We start from the raw sequence: 24,749 nt of genomic DNA on the forward strand, positions 1-24,749 counted from the left end.
CTCCTGGTGTGAGCTGAGTTTTGCTATCTTAGAAAGCAGCTGGACTTTGTGGGCTGCCAAAGTGAGGTATGGTTGCCTTTAAGCACATGATACAGTTAAACACATTTAGTCTGTGCCCTATGCATGAGTCATGGCTCCTCTAACCAGAGACAGATGGGAGACATCCAGCAGAAATGTTCTTAGGAGCAGAAATGCTCTTAGGAGCAGAACTGCAGTGCTTTGGGAGGTGACTTTCCTCCTCTTTTTAGAGCTTTAGGTTTGTTTATTTGAGAGTGTTTGGTGCTGCCCAGCCTCTGTTAATGTCAATATCCACTACAATACACCTGATTCTGTTTGTGCTCTTTGACACTTCTAGGTCTCCAAAGTCCTCATTCTAGGATCTGGGGGTCTGTCAATCGGTCAGGCAGGGGAATTTGATTACTCTGGATCCCAGGCTGTGAAAGCCATGAAGGTGAGAGGACACCCTTCAAATGCTAACCTCATTTAATTTGCTTTCTTTCTTACAGCTGGTCATCTAAGTGTGGGATCACTGGGGCAAGGAAGCTGCTGAGAATAAATAACTGGAGGGAAACTCAGGCAATTTTTTGATTGTGAACTTGTTGTTTGAGTGCTGTGAGTTAAGCACTCAGAATTATCTTCCCAAAAGAGGCATTCTCAAGGCTTCCACTGCAGTCTCCAAGCTGTTTGGTATTTGTGAGGTGTGAGTGGTTACTTCAGGCATGTCAAATTTAATGGAAATGGAGAGGAGGAATATGGTCAGCTACACCTGAGCTGAAATTACTGACACACACTGCAAGGCAGACCAAAAGCAACCACAAAGGAATTTTCAGCACCCTATCAAGGCAGGTTTTTTAATGGGGACTGACCTGTTGGAGAGCAGTGAAGGGTAAAAGGACCTGAGGGTCCCGGTGAATGGGAGGTTGACCATGAGCCAGCAATGTGCTCTGGTGGCCAATGGCATCCTGGGGTGGATTAGAAGGGCTGTGGTGAGTAGGTCAAGAGAGGTTCTCCTCCCTCTCTACTCTGCCCTGGTGAGGCAACATCTGGAATATTGTGTCCAGTTCTGGGCCCCTCAGTTCAGGAAGGACCTCAGGGAACTGCTGGAAAGAGTCCAGCACAGAGCCACAAAGGTGATGAAGGCAATGGAACATCTTCCTCTTGAGGAGAGTCTGAGGGAGCTGAGGGCTCTGGAGCTTGGAGAGGAGGAGCCTGAGAGGTGACCTCATTGCTGTTGCTAAAGCTGTGCAGGGGGAGTGCCCAGAGGCTGGAGCCAGGCTCTGCTGGGGGATGCCCAATGCCAGCCCAAGGGGCAGTGGTGGAAGCTGAGGCAGAGGAAGTGCCATGGAAACAGGAGGAAGAATTTTTTTCCCTATGAGGGTGACAGAGGCCTGGAGCAGGCTGCCCAGGGGGGTTGTGGAATCTCCCTCTCTGGAGATCTTCAAACCCCACCTGGATGTGTTCCTGTGTGACCTGCTGTAGGTGATGCTGCTCTGGCAGGGGCTTGGACTGGATGAGCTTTTGGGATCCCTTCCACCCCTAACATTCTGTAATGATTCTATGAAATTAACTTTTTAAAGGTGATGGATGCCAAATTTTGTTTCCCCACTAGATTCATAATCTTACATCAGTGTGCCCAGGTGTGTGTTGTGCAAAGGAAGCATCTCTCCTCCATTTTGTCTTTTGTCCTTCAAACTCAGGTTTGGTTTGTGGGAGAAAGTGGTGTTTAAATGATAAATTTCCCTAGCTCGACCTCCCACAGTGCCCTTTCCCTTCCTGCGGCCAGCAGCCAGCTGCTGTGATCTGCAAGCTAATCAGCCGCTCCAGCACTGCTGACCTTGCCTCTGGCAGAGTGATTTACAGTGGTGTGAGAGAGAGAAGGTGGTTGGTCAGTGGCTGCCAGGGAAAAGCTGCAGAGCAAGGGTGGGAGAGGGCAGGGACAGTGAACAGGAGATGAGAGAGATTTCTTTCACCTTAGACTTCCTCCTGCTTTTTCTCTGTTATCAGCAATCACTGCTGATTCTCTCTGCTGGATTTGTTAGCTATGTAGGGCTGCTCTTCCTCAACTCTTGGATGCTGATTCATTAGGACAAAAAAGTGCTGTTGCTAATATGTAGTCCTAGAAAGTTAAGTGTGCAGCTCTTTCAAGAGTGAAGCCTCACTGAGCTGGGACATCCCCAGGCAGGGAATTTGTAGTTGCAAGAATGTCCATCAAAGTCATAGACTCAAAGAATTGTCAGGGTTGGAAGGGACCTCAGGGATCAGCCAGTTCCAACCCCCCTGCCATGGCCAGGGACACCTCACACTACAGCAGCTTGCTCACAGCCACATCCAGCCTGGCCTGAAAAACCTCCAGGGATGAGGCTTCCACCACCTCCCTGGGCAACCTCTGCCAGTGTCTCACCACCCTCATGGGGAACAACTTCTTCCTGACATCCAATCTCAATCTACCCACTTCTAGTTTTTCTTCCATTTCCCCCCACTCCTATCATTACCTGACACCCTAAAAAGTCCCTCTCCAGCCTTCCCTTCTGATAATGGAGGTCTCCTCAGAGCCTTCTCTTCTCCAGACTGAACAGCCCCAACCCTCTCAGTCTGTCTCCAGAGCAGAGCAGCTCCAGCCCTCTGCTCATCCTCATGGCCCTTCTCTGGACACCTTCCAGCACCTCCAGATCTTTCCTGTGTTTTCCTGATGATCTTCAAGGTTCCTTCCGCTATAAACCATTCACTGAAATCTCTGAATCCATGAAAAACCCTGGGGACACTTTGCTGTAGCCAGCACTTTGGTTTTAAAGCTGGCATGACATCACCATGGTGCTGAATACTTATCAGCACACTCAACTAGGTAAACCCATGATGCTACTCATGACCAAAGACCTACAGTCTGGCAGGAAAAGTTATTTTAGTTTAGGGATTTTAAAACTGATTTGTCACTTTTATCCTGACTTCACACCAACAGGAAGCTCTTCCCCATGAGAGTGGTGAAGCCCTGGAATGGGTTGTCCAGGGAGGTGGTTGGGGCGCCGTCCCTGGAGGTGTTTAAGCCCAGGCTGGATGAGGCTCTGGCCAGGCTGATGTAGTGTGGGGTGTCCCTGCCCATGGCAGGGGGGTTGGAACTAGATGGTCCTTGTGGTCCCTTCCAACCCTGACTGATACTATGACACTATGATTAAGCTGGAGTTCCTTCCTGCCTCCCCTGTGGAATTCCTAACTGGGTTGAACAGTTCCAAGCAAGTTTCTGAAGCAGGTGGGAATCTCCAGTCCCTCAAATCAGAGATAGGCAGAGGCAAGATGCTGGTGCAAGATGCCAGAAATCCCTTGAGGGAGAGTCCATAGGAACCAGGGAACCAGGCATTTTGAAGCTTGCTGGTGGTGAATTGCTCCTTGAAGCCAGTCTGCCCTGGCTGCTGCTGCTGCTGTTGGCTGGTTTTCTCCACATGCCTACTTTTAATGCAGATTTTCATCCTTTTTTTTTGTTCAGGAGGAAAATGTGAAAACTGTCCTCATGAATCCAAACATTGCTTCAGTGCAGACCAATGAGACTGGCCTCAAGCAGGCTGATGCTGTCTACTTCCTCCCCATCACTCCCCAGTTTGTCACGGAGGTCATCGAGGCAGAGCGTCCGGATGGGTTAATTCTGGGCATGGGTGGCCAGACTGCTCTCAACTGTGGTATGCCACAGGCCCCTTGGCACTCCTTGCAGGCACTGTCATGGGTTTTACCAAGAGTTCAGCAGATTTTAGTTCTCCAGTCAGGCAAGACCCCTGTGCCTGGTGCATTGCCCAGGTTATTAAGGGTTACATGCAGAGATATGGACGGTGGGGGAGTGAGTGATTGCTAAGATGTGAACATAGCAACTCCTTGATGCTTTTGATACTGAACAGTAATTCATATGGAGGTGCTGGAAGGTGTCTAGAAAAGGGCAACAGAATGAGCAGAGGGCTGGAGCTCCTTTACTATGGAGACAGACTGAGAGAGTTGGGGTGGTTCAATTTGGAGAAGAGAAGGCTCTGAAGAGACCTTCTTGTGGCCTTCCAGTATCTGAAGGGGGCTACAGGAAAGCTGGGGAGGGACTTTTGAGGGTGTCAGGGAGTGATAGGACTGGGGGAATGGAGCAAAACTAGAAATGGGTAGATTGAGAAAGGATGTTAGGAAGAAATTCTTCCCCATAAGGGTGGTGAGATACTAGAAGAGCTTGCCCAGGGAGGTGGTTGAGGCCCCATCCGAGGAGATATTCAAGGCGAAACTGGAGAGGGCTGTGGGCAACCTGATCTAGTTGGGGATGTCCCTGCTGACTGCAGAGGGGTTGGACTGGATGACCTCTAGAGGTCCCTTCCAACCCAGACCATACTGTGACTGATTCTGTGATTCAAAACTGTGGTTTTGTTTATTCTGCAGGTGTGGAACTGTTCAAGCAAGGAGTCCTGCAGAAGTATGGTGTGAAGGTCCTTGGTACATCGGTTGAGTCCATCATGGCCACAGAGGACAGAAAGCTCTTCTGTGACAAACTGACTGAGCTGAAGGAGAAGATTGCTCCTAGCTTTGCGGTGGAATCGGTAAATCAGATGATGCTGGAGATGTGATTACCCCTCTGAGTTACTGACAATTGAATTTCCTGGGTTTGTGGAGTGGCAGCTGGATAGAGATGTGGCCCCGGTAGTTTATACACTTTCATCATTTAAGAGGGACAGAGATCTGCTGGAGAGGGTCCAGCGAAGGGTTATGAGGATGATTAGGGGACTGGAGCATTGCCTGATGAGGAGAGGCTGAGGGACCTGGGGCTGTTTAGTATGGAAAAGAGGAGACTGAGAGGGGATTTAATAAATGTTTATAAATACCTGAGAGCTGGGTGTCAGGAGGCAGGGGACAGGCTCTGCTCACTTGCTGCCTGTGATAGGACAAGGAGCAATGGATGTAAGCTGCAGCACAGGAGGTTCCACCTCAAAACGAGGGGGAGCTTCTTTACTGTAAGGGTCTCAGAGCACTGGACCAGGCTGCCCAGGGAGGTTGTGGAGTCTCCTTCTCTGGAGACTTTCAAGACCCTTCTGGATGCATTCCTCTGTGACCTGAGCTAGATTGTATGGTCCTGCTCTGACAGTGGGGTTGGACTCAATGATCTCTCTGGGTCCCTTCCAACCCCTGACATCCTGTGAGCCTGTGATCAGCACCCCACAGGGATGGCTGCAGGTTCCCCATGATTTAAAAGGAGCAAATGCATGCTGAAGCACTTGGAAAGCCTAAGCTAATTTACCCCCTGCCAAGAGAAGTAAGTTAGGTTGTGCTGGCTTCTGTGCTGCAGCACAAGAATAGGTAACATGGCAGAGGGTCCCAAGTGGAGGTGGCCAATATCTTTTTAGTGGTGCACACTAATAAGACAGGAAACAATGGGTTCAAGCTAGAACAGAGAAGGTTTCAGCTCAACATGAGGAGAAACTTCTTTCCAGTGAGTGTGACAGAATCCTGGAACAGGTTGCCCAGAGAGGTTGTGGAGTCTCCTCTGGAGCCTTTCCATCCTCACCTGGATGCACTCCTGTGCAGACTACCCTGGGTGATCCTGCTCTGGCAAGGGGTTTCGACTGGATGACCTCTGGAGGTCCCTTCCAACCTCTGATGTTCTATGATATCATGATACTTCTTAAAAGAAGCCCCTGCTGCACAAGTGTGGGGCCTGCCAGTCCCAACACAGAGAGCCCAAATACAAACCAGGAGGGACCGTGGCACCAGGTTGCTCCAAGATAGAATAGAATAGAATAGAATAGAATAGAATAGAATAGAATAGAATAGAATAGAATAGAATAGAGAAAAGACCAGACCAGGCTGGAAGAGACCTTCAAGATCATCGAGTCCAACCTATCAACGAATCCAACACCACCTAAACAACTAACCCATGGCACCAAGCACCCTATCAAGTCTCCTCCTGAACACCTCCAGTGATGGTGACTCCACCACCTCCCCAGGCAGCCCATTCCAATGGGCAATCACTCTCTCTGTATAGAACTTCTTCCTAACATCCAGCCTAAACCTCCCCTGGTGCAACTTGAGACTGTGTCCTCTTGTTCTGGTGCTGGTTACCTGGGAGAAGAGACCAACCTCTGCCTGTCTACAACCTCCCTTCAGGTAGTTGTAGAGAGCAAGAAGGTCTCCCCTGAGTCTCCTCTTCTCCAGGCTAAGCAACCCCAGCTCCCTCAGCCTCTCCTCACAGGGCTGTGTTCCAAACCCCTCACCAACTTTGTTGCCCTTCTCTGGACACCTTCCAGCAAGTCAACCTCCTTCCTAAACTGAGGAGCCCAGAACTGGACACAGGACTCGAGGTGTGGCCTAACCAGTGCAGTGTACAGGGGCAGAATGACCTCCCTGCTCCTGCTGGCCACACTGTTCCTGATGCAGGCCAGGATGCCATTGGCCCTCTTGGCTGCCTGGGCACACTGCAGGCTCATGTTCAGCCTACCATTGACCAGTACCCCCAGGTCCCTCTCTGCCTGGCCTCTCTCCAGCCACTCAGACCCAGATCCATGAAGCCGGTAGCTGTTTATTAAGGGGTTTGTGACTGGTGCAGTTCCACTTTCCCACAGCCTCCCCCAACTAAGCACCCTGCTTTATCTTTATTTTAGCAGGTTGCCTTTCCTATCCACTTCAAGGATGCAGCACTTTGTTATTTTCTGCTCCTATCCTTTTCTCACGTGTTTCGGCGCACAACATCTCTTACCACACTCCAGGGCCCCACACAGACATGGAGGCCAGCTACACATCCTGTTAGCTAATCTCTGGGTTGCCACACACAACCCTTTTAGACAAGGATTTCATGCCCTCAAAGCCAGCAGCACTGAAATCCTGCTGGAGGACACAAGCAAAGAAAACCAAAGATTGGTTCAGTGGGGAAGGGCTGCTTGAGTCTGGAGGAAACCACAGAGCTCATAAACCAGAGTGCCTGCTGAAGGGTTTATTTCATGCTGATATCTGTGAAAGCAGACCAGGTAAGTATCAGGAATAGAGTGGCCAGCAGGAGCAGGGAAGTCATTCTGCCCCTGTACTCAGCACTGGTTAGGCCACACCTTGAGTCCTGTGTCCAGTTCTGGGCCCCTCAGGTTAAGAAAGATGTTGAGATGCTGGGGCATGTCCAGAGAAGGGCAAGAAGGCTGGGGAGGGGTTTGGAGCACAGCCCTGTGAGGAGAGGCTGAGGGAGCTGGGGTTGCTTAGCCTGGAGAAGAGGAGGCTCAGGGGAGACCTCATTGCTCTCTACAACTACCTGAAGGGAGGTTGTAGCCAGGTGGGGGTTGGTCTCTTCTTCCAGGCGACCTGTGACAGAGGAGAGGACACAGTCTCAAGCTGCACCAGGGGAGGTTTGGGCTGGATGTGAGGAAGAAATTCTTTCTAGAAAGAGAGATTGCCCATTGGAATGGGCTGCCCAGGGAGGTGGTGGAGTCACCATCACTGTAGGTGTTTGAAACCAGCTTGGATGAGGCACTCAGTGCCCTGAGTGAGTTGATTAGATGGTGTTGGGTGATAGGTTGGACTTGATGATCTCAGAGTTCTTTTCCAACCTGGTTGATTCTGTGGCTCTGTATTATGCTGCACGTTTCTGCTGTCTGGCAGAAGAAAGCCAGGTTAACAAAGCTGACTTTTATGCTTTCCATTTTATCTGCAGACAGCATTAGTGATTAACTGATGGGCTTCCCAGTTAACTGTGTAACCAGAGCTGAAGGCTTTATTCATCTCAATTGTTATTGTATCTCTGAAATGTATTCCCCTTCTCCTTAAAGATTGAAGATGCTCTGAAGGCAGCTGAAAAGATCAGCTACCCAGTCATGATACGTTCTGCTTATGCCCTCGGTGGTCTGGGCTCAGGCATATGTCCTGATAAGGAAAGTCTGCTGGACCTTGGTACAAAGGTAGGTCTGCAATTACAGACTGGAGGAACAGAACTGAACATCTGATTTTTCAGAGGGTTTTCTAATAGTCACAGGGATTGTACAGCCTTCACCTTACCTGCTAAATGTTAGCTGTTTTCCTTCCAGTGTCCCTCTGTGTAGGAAAGATGTTGAGATGCTGGAAGGTGTCCAGAGAAGGGCAACAAAGCTGGGGAGGGGTCTGGAGCACAGCCCTGTGAGGAGAGGCTGAGGGAGCTGGGGTTGCTGAGCCTGGAGAAGAGGAGGCTCAGGGGAGACCTTCTTGCTGTCTACAGCTCCCTGAAGGGAGGTTGTAGCCAGGGGGGGGAGGGTTGGTCTCTTCTCCCAGGCAACTAGCATCAGAACAAGAGGACACAGTCTCAAGCTGTGCCAAGGGAGGTTTAGGCTGGATGCTAGGAAGAAGTTCTTCCCAGAAAGAGAGATTGGCCATTGGGATGTGCTGCCCAGGGAGGTGGTGGAGTCACCATCACTGGAGGTGTTTAGGAAGAGACTGGATGAGGCACTCGGTGCCATGGTTTAGTTGATTAGATGGTGTTGGGTGATAGGTTGGCCTTGATGGTCTCAAAGGTCTCCTCCAACCTGGTTAATTTCTATTCTATTCTATTCTATTCTATTCTATTCTATTCTATTCTATTCTATTCTATTCTATTCTATTCTATTCTATTCTATTCTATTCTATTCTATTTTTTCATAATTCCTGCTGAGCTGGGTGATGAAAATCATAGAATCAAAGAAAGCCTTAGGCTGCAAGAGCCCTTAGAGATCATCTAATCCAACCTCCCTGCCATGGGGCAGAGCACTGGAACCAGCTGCCCAGAGAGGTTGTGGAGTCTCCTCTGGAGCATTTACATCCCTGTCTGGATGTGTTCCTGTGTGACCTGTGCTGGATTCTATGGTCCAGCTGTGGCAGCGGGGTTGGACTCGATGATCTCTGAAGGTCCTTTCAACCCCTAACATCCTTTGACCCTGTGGTATGTCATCCTGTGAACCTTTGAAGGATGATAACATTGGCTGTGTGTTTGGTAAACATTGGATAAGGATGATGAACAGATTGGAGCACTGCTCTATGAGGAGAGACTGAGAGCCCTGGGGCTGTTCAGTCTGGAGAGGAGAACACTGAGAGGGGATCTGATCAATGTCTTGATAGCTGAGGGCTGGGGGTCAAGAGGGAGGGGACAGGCTCTGCTCAGTTGCACCCTGTGATTGGACAAGGGGTAATGGATATAAACTACAGCACAGGAGGTTCCACCTCAACAGGAGGAGGAACTTCTTCACTGTGAGGCTCACAGAGCACTGGAGCAGGCTGCCCAGAGAGGTTGTGGAGTCTCCTTCTCTGGAGCCTTTCCATCCCTGTCTGGATGTGTTCCTGTGTGACCTGTGCTGGATTCTATGGTCCTGCTCTGGCAGGGGGTTGGACTGGAAGATCTCCAGAGGTCCCTTTCAACCCCTAACATCCTCTGATCCTGTGATCCTGGTCTCCACATGGACATTATGCTATTAACCACAACTATTGCATTAACCACTTCCTTATCCACCATGTTCCCACTACATCCCCACAAGGACAGGGCCTGATTGGGCCGAGCCCCTCCTCAAGCTATTTGTTTGTCTCTTTACTTACTGTATGTGTTTGGCAACTATGCTAAGAACAACATTTGACTAACAGCTCAAGCTAACTGCCCAGGGGACCAGGCTGAAGGCTGATTCATGGGCAGCATTCAAATGAGCAGCTTTGCTCAAGGATGGGTCGATAATGTGCCCATTACTTTCTGGGATTTTTAAGGGAGAGTTGATTAACATTTTTTTTATCTGCTAATATTAAGGCCATTTATTCCTTTAGATTATGCTCATTTGCCATCAAACCATATTTTTCATTTCTGTCTCTTGCACTGAGGAGAGCTTTCAAGATTAGCTGGAGAATAAATCAGGACCCTTGCTTCTGGTGGGCAAGCCAGTGATAAGCAGCATTATTAGTGCTATTAATGACAGAGCTCTTGCTGGCACCCACGCTCCCTATCACTCAGTCATTTGGCTTTCTGCAGAGCTCTGCTGTTGAGGTCTGCCCACAGACAGAAACAAAAGCATGTGTCTGTTGCATGATTGAAGCCTTGGATGCTTTTATATTCCTCTGTGTTATTTATATGCCACTCCAAGCTCACGGGCCCTGCCTTTTTCTATTTATTTGTGTTTTTTTTACCCCATCAAATCATAGAATCACACAATTGTCAGGGTTGGAAGGGACCTCAAGGATCAGCCAGTTCCAACCCCCCTGCCATGGCCAGGGACACCTCACACTACAGCAGCTTTCTCACAGCCACCTCCAGCCTGGCCTTCAAAACCCCCAGGGATGAGGCTTCCACCACCTCCCTGGGCAACCTCTTCCAGTGTCTCATCACTCTCATGGGGAAGAACTTCTTCCTAACATCCAGCCTCAGTCTACCCATTTCTAGAATTGCTCCATTCCCCCCAGTCCTATCACTCCCTGACACCCTCAAAAGTCCCTCCCCAGCTTTCTTATAGCCCCCTTCAGATACTGGAAGGCCACAATTAAGTTTCAGAAGAAGCCAATGCACACTTTTTTCTCCTTCTTCATCTTAATGTGAAATATGAAGTGTTTGTCATCGGTGCTAGAGACTTCACTTATCACAGGATCAAGTTGCGCACTGGCAAGCAAGTTTCCAGCTCAGTCACTGTGGCTGTAGCTGCCTGAAATCATTGGTCTCTGCTCTCCTTTTTCCGCTCTCCTCTGGTTGGTTTCTCACAGGGCACGGAGCGGCAGCAGCGGCGGCTCCTCTGCTCTCCCGCAGCGGCTCACGGGTCACGCAGGCATGGGGCTAGGCGCTGCTCCTGCTTCCCGAGCTGACACGCAGGGCTCTGCAGCTCCTCACTCTGCTCCTTAAGGCTGCAGCAGGCGTTTGGAGTGCCGGGCTCGGCCGGACCCTTCCCATCAGCTGGGCAGTCTTACCCTCGGGGGTGCAGTCCTCTTGCAGACACGGCGGGCTCTGCTGCCGACCGCTGGGGCTGGCAGGACAAGGCTGTGGCTGCTCAGGCTTTCAGCGAGGGTCCCTCCTCTGGAGACACTCGGGGCTGAGGCACGACAGGCCTGCCCGGCTGCTGGCTTCTCCTGGTCGTGCAGAGGCTGCTGGTTTGCTTGCATGTGGGAGTGAGGAGCCTCACCAGCAAGGAGCCTCATAGCAAAGGCTATGGCACGTGGGCAGGGAGCTTGGCAGCTCGAGCACAGAGAGAGGGGGCAAAGAGTGAGGGCAACTTGTTTACAGGTTGGGGTAATACAAGCTTCTTGAGGCTGGATTTGGCCAGTGGGCACTCTCATAAACTACCAACTTTAGCCTATAGACAACGTGGGGCTGGAATGATGCCCACACTCGGCAGCAGCACGAGCATCCCATGCCATGGGTGCATGCAGCTGTTTGCCCTTAGAAGGCAGGTGAGGTTGTTTGTGTTGCCTGGCTGATGCCTTGGCCTTTGTTGCCCTCAGGAAAGGAGGGGGATGTGTCCACCCAGGCTGGGACAAGTTTCAGTCTCTGGGGCATAATTCTGGGCATATGGTGCCTTCACTACATAGGTCCATATCCTTCCTGTGTTGAGGGCTCCAGACCTGCACGCAGCACTGCAGGTGAGGTCTCAGCAGAGCAGAGCAAAGTGGCAGAATCACCTCTCTGGATCAGCTGGCAAAGCTACTTTGGATGCAGCCCAGGCTGCCCTTGGCCTTCTGTGCTGCAAGCTCACCCTGCCTGCTCCTGTCCAGCTTCTCATCCACCAGCACCCCCAAGTCCTTTTCCTCATGCACGTCAGACAGGCTGGGATGTGCCACTGGCCTGGAGGGCAGGGAATTCAAGTTTCAGTCTCTGGGGCATAATTCTGGGCATATGGTGCCTTCACCACAACCTTCTAATAAGTCTTTCTTCTTCACTCTCTGTTTCCCCCCACATTCCCAGGCATTTGCAATGACTAAGCAAATCCTGGTGGAAAAGTCAGTTGTTGGCTGGAAGGAGATAGAGTATGAGGTGGTGAGAGATGCTGCTGACAACTGTATTGCTGTCTGCAACATGGAAAACATCGATGCAATGGGAGTGCACACAGGTAGGCCTGGGCACAGCGTGGCTCACTGGGGATTGCCTCATTCACTCTTTGCCTGCAGTGCCCTTCTGCCTGCTCTTGTTGGCATAGGTTTGCATTAGTTGATGTAGTTTTGTAATTGATGAAGTAGTGTAGTCTTGTAATTGGGATCCTGGGGTGTATTAAGAAGAGTGTCTCCAGCAGATCAAGGGGGGGTTCTCCTCCTCCTCTACTCTGTCCTGGTGAGACCTCATCTTCAGTATTGTATCCAGTTCTGGGGTCCCCAGTTCAGGAGGGATGGAGATCTGCTGGGATTAGGGGACTGGAGCACTGCCTGGTGAGGAGAGGCTGAGGGACCTGGGGCTGTTTAGTCTGGAAAACAGACTTAGAGGGGATTTAATAAATGTTTATAAGGATCTAAGGGCTGGGGCTCAGGAGGGAGGGGACAGGCTCTGCTCTCTTGCTCCCTGTGATAGGACAAGGAGCAATGGATGTAAGCTGCAGCACAGGAGGTTCCACCTCAACACAAGGGGGAACTTCTTTACTGCAAGGATCACAGAGCACTGGAACAGGCTGCCCAGGGAGGTTGTGGAGTCTCCTACTCTGGAGACTTTCAAGACCCTTCTGGATGCATTCCTCTGTGACCTGAGTTAGATTGTGTGGTCCTGCTGTGGCAGTGGGCTTGGACTCAATGATCTCTTTGGGTCCCTTCCAACCCCTGACATCCTGTGAGCCTGTGATCAGGACCCCACAGGGATGGCTGCAGGTTCCCCATGACTTAAAAGGAGCAAATGCATGCTGAAGCACTTGGAAAGCCTAAGCTAATTTACCCCCTGCCAAGAGAAGTAAGTTAGGTTGTGCTGACTTCTGTGCTGCAGCACAAGAATAGGTAACATGGCAGAGGGTCCCAAGTGGAGGTGGCCAATATCTTTTTAGTGGTGCACACTAATAAGACAGGAAACAATCCTCTAAAGTGAGCTCTAGAAATACTCTTCAGCTCTTGGACACAACCAGATAGGGGATGAAATGTGCTCATTTCCCCTAAGATTGCCTGGGCCCTCCACCTCTGGACTCCTAACTCTGTGCTTTGTGTCCAGCCTTCAGAATGTCTGTGCTCACTTCATTACAAGCAATGAATTAGCAGAGAAAGTCAGACCTGTGTGGCGAGAATTTGCTGCAGCTCAGCTGCTTCTCATTTTCCTTCTGTGCTACCTTGTGACAAACAGGAGATTCTGTTGTAGTGGCTCCAAGCCAGACACTCACTAATGAGGAATTTCAGATGCTGAGGGACCGTGCCATCAAAGTTGTTCGACATTTGGGCATCGTGGGAGAGTGTAACATCCAGTTTGCCCTGCACCCAACTTCCCTGGAGTACTACGTCATTGAAGTCAATGCCAGGCTCTCGAGGAGTTCAGCTTTGGCCTCCAAGGCTACAGGGTAAGATTATTTGGAAAGAAAATAAAGGTGAATAAAAAAAGAGAAGTTGCAGAATAAGTAAATTACTGAACAAAAACAGAGGGGAGAAGAAAAGAATATTGCAGCCAGGCACCAGTGGTGTTCCTCAGGGCTCAGTGTTGGGACCACTGCTGTTTAACATCTTGATTGATGACCTTGATGATGACAAAGACTGTGTTAGCAGTAAGTTACAGGCTTGGGGCAGTGTGGCTGGAAAGCTGCTGGCAGAAAGGGACCTGGGGGTGCTAAGGGACAAGCAGCTGAAGAGGAGCCAGCAGTGTGCCCAGCTGGCCAAGAAAGCCAAAGGCATCCTGGCTGGGATCAGCAATGCTGTGTCCAGCAGCAGCAGGGAGGGGATTGTCCCCTGGCACTCAGCTCTGGGGAGGCCACACCTCGAGTGTTGTGTCCAGTTTTGGGCACCTCAAGACAAGAGAGATGTGGAGGTGCTGGAGCCAGGGCAGAGGAGGACAAGGAAGCTGGGAAGGGCCTGGAGAAGGAATCTGATGGAGAGCAACTGAAGGAGCTGGGGATGGTTAGTGTGAAGCAGAGGAGGCTGAGGGGAGACCTCCTGGCTCTCTACAGCTCCCTGAAAGGAGGTTGTGGAGAGGTTGGTGCTGGTCTCTTCTCACAGGTGATTAGTGATAGAAGAAGAGGGAAGAGCCTCAAGCTGCAGCAGGGCAGGTTCAGAGTGGACAGGAGGAAGAATTTTTTTCCCATCCAGAGTGGTCAGGGCTTGGAATGTGCTGTCCAGGGAGGTGGTGGAGTCCCCAAGGCTGGATGTGTTTGTAGGAGGTTTGGATGTGGTGCTTGGGGCTGTGGTTTAGGGGTGATCCTTGTAGAGTAGGGCTCTGGGTTGGACTTGGTGATGCTGATTTTCTTTTCCACCCTGAATATTCTGTGATTCTGTGAACCAGATGATTAGATATTTGCACACTGCCATCATCATTTGGTGCTGTTCCTCTGCTGGAGAGCTGAAGTCCCCTGCACATTTTTCAGTTCATAGACAGCACAAACCTTTCCCAAACCTTGCTTGTGCCTCTGTTCCACCTTGCAGTGTTGGTTTATTGTTGCTTTTTGTTTTAGAATCATAGAATTGTCAAGGTTGGACTTGGTGATCCTGAGGGTATTTTCCAGCCTGACTCTTTCTGTGAGTCTGTGAAGAGAGAGAATTACCATAACTGACTTGAATCTGTGTAGTATTTAAATACCTGACAGCTACAAGGAAGAGTTGCTGCAGCTGCTCTCCATGCAGTTAAGACAAGGAGAGACAGGCTGAAGCTGCAGCAAGGGAGACTGAAGTTGGCTGGTAGGGAGAACTCTGGAGTGGTCAGGTCAGTATAGTGTAGATTCCTGCCTGGGAAACCTCTATGAACATCTCTGCTAGGGTTGACCTGTGGAGAGTTTGTCCTGCTGGGAGTTGGATGGAAGGGTTAGTGAAACCTCCAGGTCCATCCCAGCCCTGCTGATGCTGTTGCTACAAATGGGAAAGCTCCCAGGAGGTGTGTGTGGAGGAGCCTAATAGCTGTCCTTGCAGAGTGTATCCACTGTGTCCATATGCTGGCCACAAATCATCTCTGGGGCCTGAAGGACACAGATATTAATGAGCTGCCTGTCAGATGGATGCAAATGGGCTTGCTAGCTGCCTTTGTTTTGTTGGCTATTCATAAACTAATCAAGATAAAGGTGATCAGAGCAGGCTGTTGAGAAACTGGCTTCATAATTGCACTTTGCAGATATTGCTGAGAGGCACCAATGTATCTCTAATTGGCAGCCCTCAGCAGCTCTGATGGTTGTTGCAGTGCCATAGGAGCCCAGAGTTAAGCCATGATATTGAGTGGCTGGCATTTGGTTGCTTGCTTTTTGGAGGACAGACTTATAGCAAGACACATCTGGGTATGTTTTTAGGTGATAGGACTGGGGGGAATGGAGCAAAACTAGTAGTGGGTAGATTGAGATTGGATGTCAGGAAGATGTTCTTCCCCATGAGGGTGGTGAGGGACTGGCAGAGGTTGCCCAGGGAGGTGGTGGAAGCCTCATGCCTGGAGGTTTTTCAGGCCAGGCTGGATGTGGCTGTGAGCAAGCTGCTGTAGTGTGAGGTGTCCCTGGCCATGGCAGTGGGTTGGAACTGGCTGATCCTTGAGGTCCCTTCCAACCCTGACAATTCTGTGATTCTGTATGATGTCACTGTGGGGGGTGACAGATGCTTTGCAGTAGCTTTGCAGATAACAAAGCAAATCTCAGGTCTGGGTAGTGCAGTAGGTTAAGGGAAATCAAGAGTTAATTGGTATATCCCCAAAGGGAAGTCTTCCAAAGGTGAGAAAGTCCCAGGGGGACAGGATGTTGTAATCTGTTATTCTGATCAGCTTCCATGTACCTCTCTCTTTAAGGGAGTGCACAGTCAGGTATCTCTGGTATTTCTATCAGTGCTATGGACAGCAGGATTCAGGCACCATCAGCAGGGTGCAGATGACACCAAGCTGAGAGTTGCTGTTGATACCCCAGAGGGACAGGATGGCATCCAGAGGGACCTGGACAGGCTGCAGAGGTGGTGCCCAGGGGAACCTCATGAGGCTCAACAAGAGCAAGTGCAGGGTTCTGCACCTGGGCTGGAACAATCCTCACTGTCAATGCAGGCTGGGGGAGGAGGGGATGGAAAGCAGCCCTGAGGAAAAGGACTTGGGGTTGCTGGTGGGGGAGAAGCTGGACAGGAGCAGGCAGGGTGAGCTTGCAGCACAGAAGGCCAAGGGCAGCCTGGGCTGCATCCAAAGCAGCATTGCCAGCAGAGCCAGAGAGGTGATCCTGACACTTTGCTCTGCTCTGCTGAGACCTCACCTGCAGTGCTGTGTGCAGGTCTGGAGCCCTCAACACAGGAAGGACATGGACCTGATGGAGAGGGTCCAGAGGAGGGCATGAAAATGCTCAGGGGGTTGGAGCAGCTCTGCTCTGAGGACAGGCTGAGGGAGCTGGGGGTGTTCAGCCTGGAGAAGAGAAGGCTCCAGGGAGACCTAAGAGCAAGCTGCCAGAACCTGAAGGGGGCTACAAGAAGGCTGCAGAGAGACTGTGTGCAAAGGCCTGCAGGGACAGGACCAGGGACAATGGCTTCATACTAGAGCAGAGCAGATTGAGATTGGATGTGAGGAACAAGTTCTGCACCATGAGGGTGGTGGAACACTGGAACAGGCTGCCCAGGGAGGCCCCATCCCTGGAAATATTCAAGGTGAGGCTGGAGAGGGCTGTGGGCAGCCTGATCTAGTTGGGGATGTCCCTGCTGACTGCAGAGGGGTTGGACTGGATGAGCTTTGGAGGTCCCTTCCAATCTAGTCCACTCTGTGTTTGGCTCTTTCTCTCTCTCCAGTCAGGAGGTGCACGGTTACCTTATGGTGTGTGAGGGAGAGGCTTTCTCCTGGCCTTGGCTGGCAGGGAATTTTTATTCCCCAGGAAAGGTGTGAGATGTCTCCTCTGTCCTTTTTCCCTGGGCAGCTCATGGCTCAACACTTGGGCAGGCAGCAAGGAGCAGAGGCCCTGCTGTACTTGAGTACAGAGTCACAGGGTCAGAGGATTGGAAGGGACCTCCGGAGATCTTCCAGTACAGCCCCCCTGCCAGGGCAGGACCATACAATCCAGGAGAGATCACCCAGGAACACATCCAGACAGGGCTGGAAAGGCTCCAGAGAAGGCGACTGTGTTGTGCTGAGGAGGGAAAAATCACCCCACAGCTGTTTAATCTGATCCACTCCTGGGATTTTCAAAAGCAAAGTACTTCCCACTCTATACTGCTCGCTGTTCCTCTTTGGTGGCAGGTATCCTTTAGCATTCATTGCTGCCAAGATTGCCTTGGGCATCCCCTTGCCAGAGATCAAGAATGTGATGACAGGAAAAACCTCTGCCTGCTTTGAGCCCAGCCTGGATTATGTTGTGACCAAGATCCCCCGCTGGGACCTGGACCGTTTCCCCCACATCTCCAGCCGCATTGGGAGCTCCATGAAGAGTGTGGGAGAGGTGAGTGTGCAAGGCTCTCGCCTTCTGTTCCATTCCACCTCATGGAAAGTCTTTTCTCTTCCTTGGAAAGCCTCAGAATGTCTCTCTTCAGGGACATAATGGCTCTTGAAGGTATTTATTCAGCTCAAATGATCTTTATCCAGTACTGTAATTAATTGAAATGAGTTAGGGTGGTAAATCCTGGGTATCACAGTGAGGATTCATGGATACTTTGACTCCTGAGGGAGGAGAATGCTTTGGTTCATCTGAGGTGGACTTCATTATTAACACTCACTAGAGGACTCCCAGAAAAAACAAATATCAGAACTCAACCCCCAAACTTACTTTTTTATTTGGGGTTCTGTAATGGTGGTTAACTAAAGCATAATTTGAGTTGTGGTCTGTTAAGGTTTTCAGTCACAGAATCATAGAGTCACGGAATGGTCTGGGCTGGAAGGGATCTCTGATCCCCTCTGCAGTCAGCAGGGACATCCCCAAGTAGATCAGGTTGCCCACAGCCCTCTCCAGCCGCACCTTGAATATCTCCAGGGGTAGGGCCTCAACCACCTCCCTGGGCAACCTCTTCCACCCTCCTGGTGCAGAACTTGTTCCACACATCCGATGTAAATCTGCTCTGCTCTAGTCTGAAGCCATTGCCCCTGGTCTTGTCCCTGCAGGCCTTTGCAAACAGTCTCTCTGCAGCCTTCTTGTAGCCCCCTTCAGGTACTGGCTGGCTGCTCTTAGGTCTCCCTGGAGCCTTCTCTTCTCCAGGCTGAACACCCCCAGCTCCCTCAGCCTGTCCTCAGAGCAGAGCTGCTCCAACCCCATGATCATTTTCATGGCCCTCCTCTGGACCTTCTCCATCAGGTCCATGTCCTTCCTTTGTTGAGGACAGGGAAGGTACTCCACTAGTCCCCCTCCAACTCTCCCTCCCTGTACCAGAGGAAAAGAGGAGTTGAGAGGAAGGAATGTTAGTTCTTATCTTCATAGAATCAATAAAGTTGGAAAATACCTCAAAGATCAGCAAGCCCAACCTGTCACTCAACACCTCATGACTACTGGACCATGGCACCAAGTGCCACGTCCAATCCCCCCTTTGAACACCTCCAGGGATGGTGACTCCACCACCTCCCTGGCCTTCAAGGCCAGCCAGAAGCATTATTATCTCCTGAGCAAAGCAGAACAGCCAAGCCAGAGAAAAGAAAAGGAATGGGGATGGAAGTGAAATGTTAAATATTGTTATGGTACAGCTGCTCCTGTCCCACATTTTGTCTAGTGAATTTGTTTGGAATAATCTTTTATTTTCCTTTTTAACACCCAATAGTGATTTATTTATCTTTTTCTACTTTTCTGCTCGAAATCTGCAGCTGAATTTTAAAGGCATAGCCTAAAACTGCCACACAGATTCACCTCTCTGGCTCTGCTGGCAGTGCTGCTTTGGATGCAGCCCAGGCTGCCCTTGGCCTTCTGTGCTGCAAGCTCACACTGCCTGCTCCTGTCCAGCTTCTCCCCCACCAGCACCCCCAAGTCCTTTTCCTCAGGGCTGCTTTCCATCCCCTCCTCCCCCAGCCTGTATTGACAGTGAGGATTGTTCCAGCCCAGGTGCAGAACCCTGCACTTGCTCTTGTTGAGCCTCATGAGGTTCCCCTGGGCACCACCTCTGCAGCCTGTCCAGGTCCCTCTGGATGCCATCCTGCCATCTGCACCCTGCTGATGGTGCCCATAAGCCACAGCTCATGCTGTTTCCACAGCTCTTAGTCCTCTCTGTGAAAACCACTTGCCAAGTCTCAGCCTGCTTCTGTCCTGAAAGTCCAAACACAGCCTGTAATCTTGCTCTGCAGCTTTGACATCTCCCAGTGATTGAGTTTCTCAGAGCTGGAAGGTGGCAGTGTGACTTTTAAACCCTGATTTAAGGTGTCTGGGACGAGAACAGCATTTTCAGACTGCACTTTCAGAGGAGAGAAATGAAGCAAAATGGGTAAATTACCCACTTAATTAGCTAATTACAGATCAGCTACCAAAGCAAAATAATTAACTGTGTATTTTCTTTTTTTTTTCCAACTGCCTTTCTTTCCTAATGCTTTTTGAGCAGCTATTTTATTAGATTATTTTGACACATGAGACCTTCCTAACATCAATTCTACCTTGCTCAGACAAGGAAGCCTTCATAACAATTGGAAGGATTAATTGGAACTCAATTTTCCAGTGGCAGCTCTTGCTTTTAATGACAATGAATCTTGGGTTTTACTCAGTGATGCTTACTGAGTTGATGCTTACTGATATTAACCCTCTCTGCTTAGGGTCTTTTTTGGACTGTTCTGTAGAGCTGGGGTTCCTCTATGCTGTTGCCTTGTGCTCCAGCAGCTGTAAACACTTCCTGGCCTCACGTATTTCACCTCTCTCTCTGAGAGCCCTGGGGCTTTTTAGTCTGAGGAAGAGAAGAGTGAGAGAGGATCTGATCAATGTCTGTCAATAGCTGAGGGCTGGGGGTCAAGAGGGAGGGGACAGCCTCTGCTCAGTTGCATCCTGTGATAAGACAAGGGGCAATGGATGGAAACTACAGCACAGGAGGTTCCACCTCAACAGGAGGAGGAGCTTCTTCACTGTGAGGCTGACAAAGCACTGGAAGAGGCTGCCTGGAGAGGCTGTGGAGTCTCCTTCTCTGGAGCCTTTCCATCCCTGTCTGGATGTGTTCCTGTGTGATCTGTGCTGGATTCTATGGTCCTGCTCTGGCAGTGGGGTTGGACTGGAAGGTCTCTGGGGTTCCCTTCCAACCCCTAACATCCTCTGATCCTGTGATATTTGCAGGAGGAAGCACTGAACCCTTCCAGTGGGCATACACCACAAAAGCAGAACTGCATGAACCCCTCGTCTTCAAGACAGGATGCAGGGTAAAAGGAGAAGGGAGACAGAGAGGGACTCAGGGCTCCAGCTGTGCAGGTCTGTGACTGCAGGCAGGTGAACTGAAACGGGATGGAGAAGCTTAAAGGAAGGAGCAGTTTGCAACTGGTGGAGATAGTGAGCGAAAAGTCTCCAGGAGCTGTGGGTAGGAGGAGATGTCTTTGAAGCAAAGAGCTTCTTGCCACTGTGTCACTATTGCTATGGCAATCACAACAAACATCTGTTTGGAAGTGACCTCCAAGCTCATCCAGTCCGACCTTCCACCCAGCACTGCAGGGTCAACACCAAACCATGTCCCTAAGCACCAGCTCCAAGGCTGCTGGAACACCCCCAGGGATGGTGACTCCAGCACTGCCCTGGGCAGACCATTCCAATGGCTGAGAGCCCTCTCTGGCAAGAAATATTTCCTAGCATCCAGCCTGAGCCTCCCCTGCTGCAGCTTGGAACCATTGCCTCTGCTCCTGTCCCTTGCCACCAAGGAGCAGAGGCTGCCCCCTCCTCGCTCCAACCTCCCTTCAGGGAGCTGTAGAGAGCACTGAGGTCTCCCTCAGCCTCCTCTTCTCCAGCCTGAACACCCCCAGCTCCCTCAGTCCCTCCTCATAGCCCAGTTGCTCCAGGCCCTTCTCCAGCCTCATTGCCCTTCTCTGGACAGGCTCCAGCCTCTCAATGTCCTTCCTGCAGTGAGGGCCCAGAGCTGAACACAGCACTCAAGGTGTGGCCTCAGCAGTGCTGAGCACAGGGGGATGGTCACCTCCTGTCCCTGCTGCCCTCCCTGCTTCTGATCCAAATCAGGATGCCATTGGCTTTCTTGACTCCCTGGGCACTGCTGGCTCATGTTCAGTCAGCTGTCACCCAGAATCCCCAGGTCCCATGCTCCAATTCACAGCTTTCCAACCACACATCCCCAAGTCTGTAGCTCACCATGGGGTTGTTGTGACCCAGGTGCAGGACCTGGCATTTGGCTTGGTTAAACTTCATGCAATTAGCCTTGTCCCATAGGTCTGACCTCTCCAGGTCTTGCTGACAACACTCCCTACCCTCCATCAGATGGACACAGCCACCCAGCTTGGTGTCACCTGCAGACTTACTGAGGCTGCCTCAATCTCCTCATCCAGATCATTGATAAAGACATTAAAGAGGCCAGGCCCCAGCCCTGAGCCCTGTTTGTATCAGAAATAGTGTGGCCAGCAGGAGCAGGGAAGTCATTCTGCCCTCTACTCAGTACTGGTTAGGCCACACCTTGAGTCCTGTGTCCAGTTTTGGGCCCCTCAGTTTAGGAAAGATGTAGAGATGCTGCAAGGTGTCCAGAGAAGGGCAACAAAGCTGGGGAGGGGTCTGGAGCACAGCCCTGTGAGGAGAGGCTGAGGGAGCTGGGGTTGCTTAGCCTGGAGAAGAGGAGGCTCAGAGGAGACCTTCTTGCTCTCTATAACTCCCTGAAGGGAGGTTGTAGCCAGGTGGGGGTTGGTCTCTTCTCCCAGGCAAGCAGCACCAGAACAAGAGGACACGGTCTCAATCTGCACCAGGGGAGGTTTGGGCTGGATGTTAGGAAGAAGATCTTCCCAGAAAGAGAGATTGGCCATTGGGATGTGCTGCTCAGGGAGGTGGTGGAGTCCCCATCCCTGGAGGTGTTCAGGAAGAGACTGGATGGGGTGCTTGGTGCCATGGTTTAGTTGATTAGATGGTGTTGGGTGATAGGTTGGACTGGATGATCTCAAAGGTCTTTTCCAACCTGTTTCATTCTAGTCTATTCTAGTCTAGTCTTGTCTAGTCTAGTCTAGTCTATTCTAAGCTCTGTCATGCTGGGCAGTGGGTGTGGAGCTGGGCAGAAAGAGCAAACCCTGGTATTTGGCTTGGATATTTTTCAAGATCATGGTGGAGAAGATTTTTGTGCTGCTAGGGCTTCAATACACTGGGAAGGAAAAACATAGGAATTAGTGAAAGGGCTCTGCTACCTCTCAGATTTCCACAGGGAAAGGCTTCTTTTCTTATTAGAGGTGATGTTAAGATTGAAGGAGGCATACCCCAGTGCTGCTAGGCCAAGGAGGAGCAATGCTGTAAGTGAGCCCTCACAGGGGAGAGTCTCTGTTAAAGGCAATTTAAAGGAAGAGAGCAGCTCTTTTCTGAACCTTAGAATCCCCATGGGGAGTTTCTTCCCCTAACAGGTTGCTAAACAGAAATATCCTTCTGTGTTACTGCACCCATGCTGCTGCATAATGCTTCCTTCTCCTAAAGTGCTTCAAAGCAGTTGAAGAGGAGAGCAGTGGCTTCCTGTATTTTACACACAGGGAGGCTCTGGTGGTTTGGCCCTGGCTGGGGGACACATGCCCACCAGAGTCACTCTATCACTTTCCCTCTTAGATGGACAGGGGAGAGGGGAAAATAGAGCAAAAGCCAGCTATAAGATAGAAGCAATTTGATACTAAAAAGCAACTAAACGCAGAATCACCCTCAGGAACACCAAGTCCAACCCAGAACCCTACTCTACAAGGATCACCCCTAAACCACAGCCCCAAGCACCACATCCAAACCACCCTGAAACACATCCAGCCTTGGGGACTCCACCACCTCCCTGGGCAGCACATTCCAAGCCCTGACCACTCTGGATGGGAAAAAATTCTTCCTCCTGTCCACTCTGAACCTGCCCTGCTGCAGCTTGAGGCTCTTCCCTCTTCTTCCATGGCTAATGACCTGTGAGAAGAGACCAGCACCAAGCTCTCCACAGCCTCCTTTCAGGGAGCTGTAGAGAGCCAGGAGGTCTCCCCTCAGCCTCCTCTGCTTCACACTAACCATCCCCAGCTCCTTCAGTTGCTCTTCATCAGATTTCTTCTCCAGGCCCTTCCCAGCTTCCTTGCCCTCCTCTGCCCTGGCTCCAGCACCTCCACATCTCTCTTGTCTTGAGGTGCCCAAAACTGGACCCAGCACTCCAGGTGTGGCCTCCCCAGAGCTGAGTGCCAGGGGACAATCCCCTCCCTGCTGCTGCTGGACACAGCATTGCTGATCCCAGCCAGGATGCCTTTGGCTTTCTTGGCCAGCTGGGCACACTGCTGGCTCCTCTTCAGCTGCTTGTCCCTTAGCACCCCCAGGTCCCTTTGTGCCAGCAGCTTTCCAGCCACACTGCCCCAAGCCTGGAGCACTGCTTGGGGTGGTTGTGACCCAAGTGCCAGGCCCTGGCGCTTGGCCTTGTTGAAGCTCCTCTTTGTAATGTTGTCTATGGATACAATCTATCCAAGTCCCTGTCTAGAGCCTCCCTGACCTGGTGCAGAGCAACATTGCCACCTCCCTTGATGCCATCTGTGAACTCACTGCTGACACACTCTGTGTCTTCATCAAGGTGATCAACCAAGATGTTAAACAGCAGTGGTCCCATCGCCGACCCCTGAGGAACACCACTGGTGCCTGGCTGCCTGCTGGGTTTGACTCCACTGACCACCACACTTTGGGCCCTTTCACCCAGGCAGTGCTGTATCCAGCAGAGCATTGCTCAGCCAGGCCATGAGCAGCCAGTTTGGCCATGAGTGTTCTGTGGGAAATGGTGTTAAAGGCTTTCTGAATGTCTGGGTAGACACTGTGGTGAGAGGGGATATTGGCTAGGAGCAGGGCTGTGACTGCCAGCTGGGTTTAACTCCACTGACCACCACTCTTTGGACCCTTTTGCTTAATAACAATAACAATAACAATAATAATAATAATAATAATAATAAATAGCAGCTACTGCTGCAAAACACAGAAGGATGCTTTGAGGAGAATTAGCTCCAGCTCAGCTAAACTCAATACAGAGACCAAAGCAGTCCCTTGTCTGAATCTCCCTGTTGGTGATACTGGCAGAGCCAGATCTAGAAGTGAGGCTCTCAAAGCTCAGTCATCTGTGCCTGTACTGAAGCCAGCAGGACTGTCCTAGGGAGGAGGTCCAAAGGCTGTCATTTTCTGGATGTCCTTCTCCCTGGTGTACATTTGTAGCTGCTGGGGGTGGCTGAGCAGGGGCTTCCCTGGCTGATGTGGAAGTGCTCTCTGTTACAGGTCATGGCCATCGGGCGCACGTTCGAAGAGAGCTTCCAAAAGGCCCTGAGGATGTGCCACCCATCTGTAGATGGCTTCACTTCACACCTACCCATGAATAAAGCCTGGCCAGCTGGTGTAGATCTCCAGAAGGAACTCTCTGAGCCATCCAGCACTCGAATATATGCCACAGCCAAGGTAACAAAAGGCTTGTGCCTGAGACTTGTGTGCCTTGGGTCATAGCTACCAGCTTGGGTCAGCTTCATGCCTCTGACTTGTGTCCCCTGGGTCATAGCTACCAGCTTGGGTCAGCTTCATGCCTCTGACTTGTGTCTCTTGGGTCATAGCTACCAGCTTGGGTCAGCTTCATGCCTCTGACTTGTGTCTCTTGGGTCATAGCTACCAGCTTGGGTCAGCTTCATGCCTCTGACTTGTGTCCCC

The 24,749-nt window shown here is 50.9% G+C and overlaps 1 protein-coding gene across 1 annotated transcript in view; it reads left to right on the top strand.

The window, feature by feature from the left end:
* CPS1 (carbamoyl-phosphate synthase 1) overlaps positions 1-24,749 on the top strand; it is a 144,705-nt gene that overhangs the window by 33,584 nt on the left and 86,372 nt on the right. The window contains exons 12-19 of the mRNA XM_068160742.1: positions 356-451; positions 3,479-3,668; positions 4,396-4,553; positions 7,758-7,886; positions 11,858-12,002; positions 13,205-13,415; positions 17,234-17,432; positions 24,330-24,506. Coding sequence (XP_068016843.1) covers positions 356-451; positions 3,479-3,668; positions 4,396-4,553; positions 7,758-7,886; positions 11,858-12,002; positions 13,205-13,415; positions 17,234-17,432; positions 24,330-24,506 — 1,305 coding nt within the window. The remainder of the gene's footprint in view (positions 1-355; positions 452-3,478; positions 3,669-4,395; positions 4,554-7,757; positions 7,887-11,857; positions 12,003-13,204; positions 13,416-17,233; positions 17,433-24,329; positions 24,507-24,749) is intronic.

The sequence above is a fragment of the Melanerpes formicivorus genome, unplaced genomic scaffold (genome assembly GCF_026170545.1).
Source record: "Melanerpes formicivorus ecotype bairdi unplaced genomic scaffold, bMelFor1.0.p_v2 SCAF_52, whole genome shotgun sequence".
Lineage (NCBI taxonomy): Eukaryota > Metazoa > Chordata > Aves > Piciformes > Picidae > Melanerpes > Melanerpes formicivorus.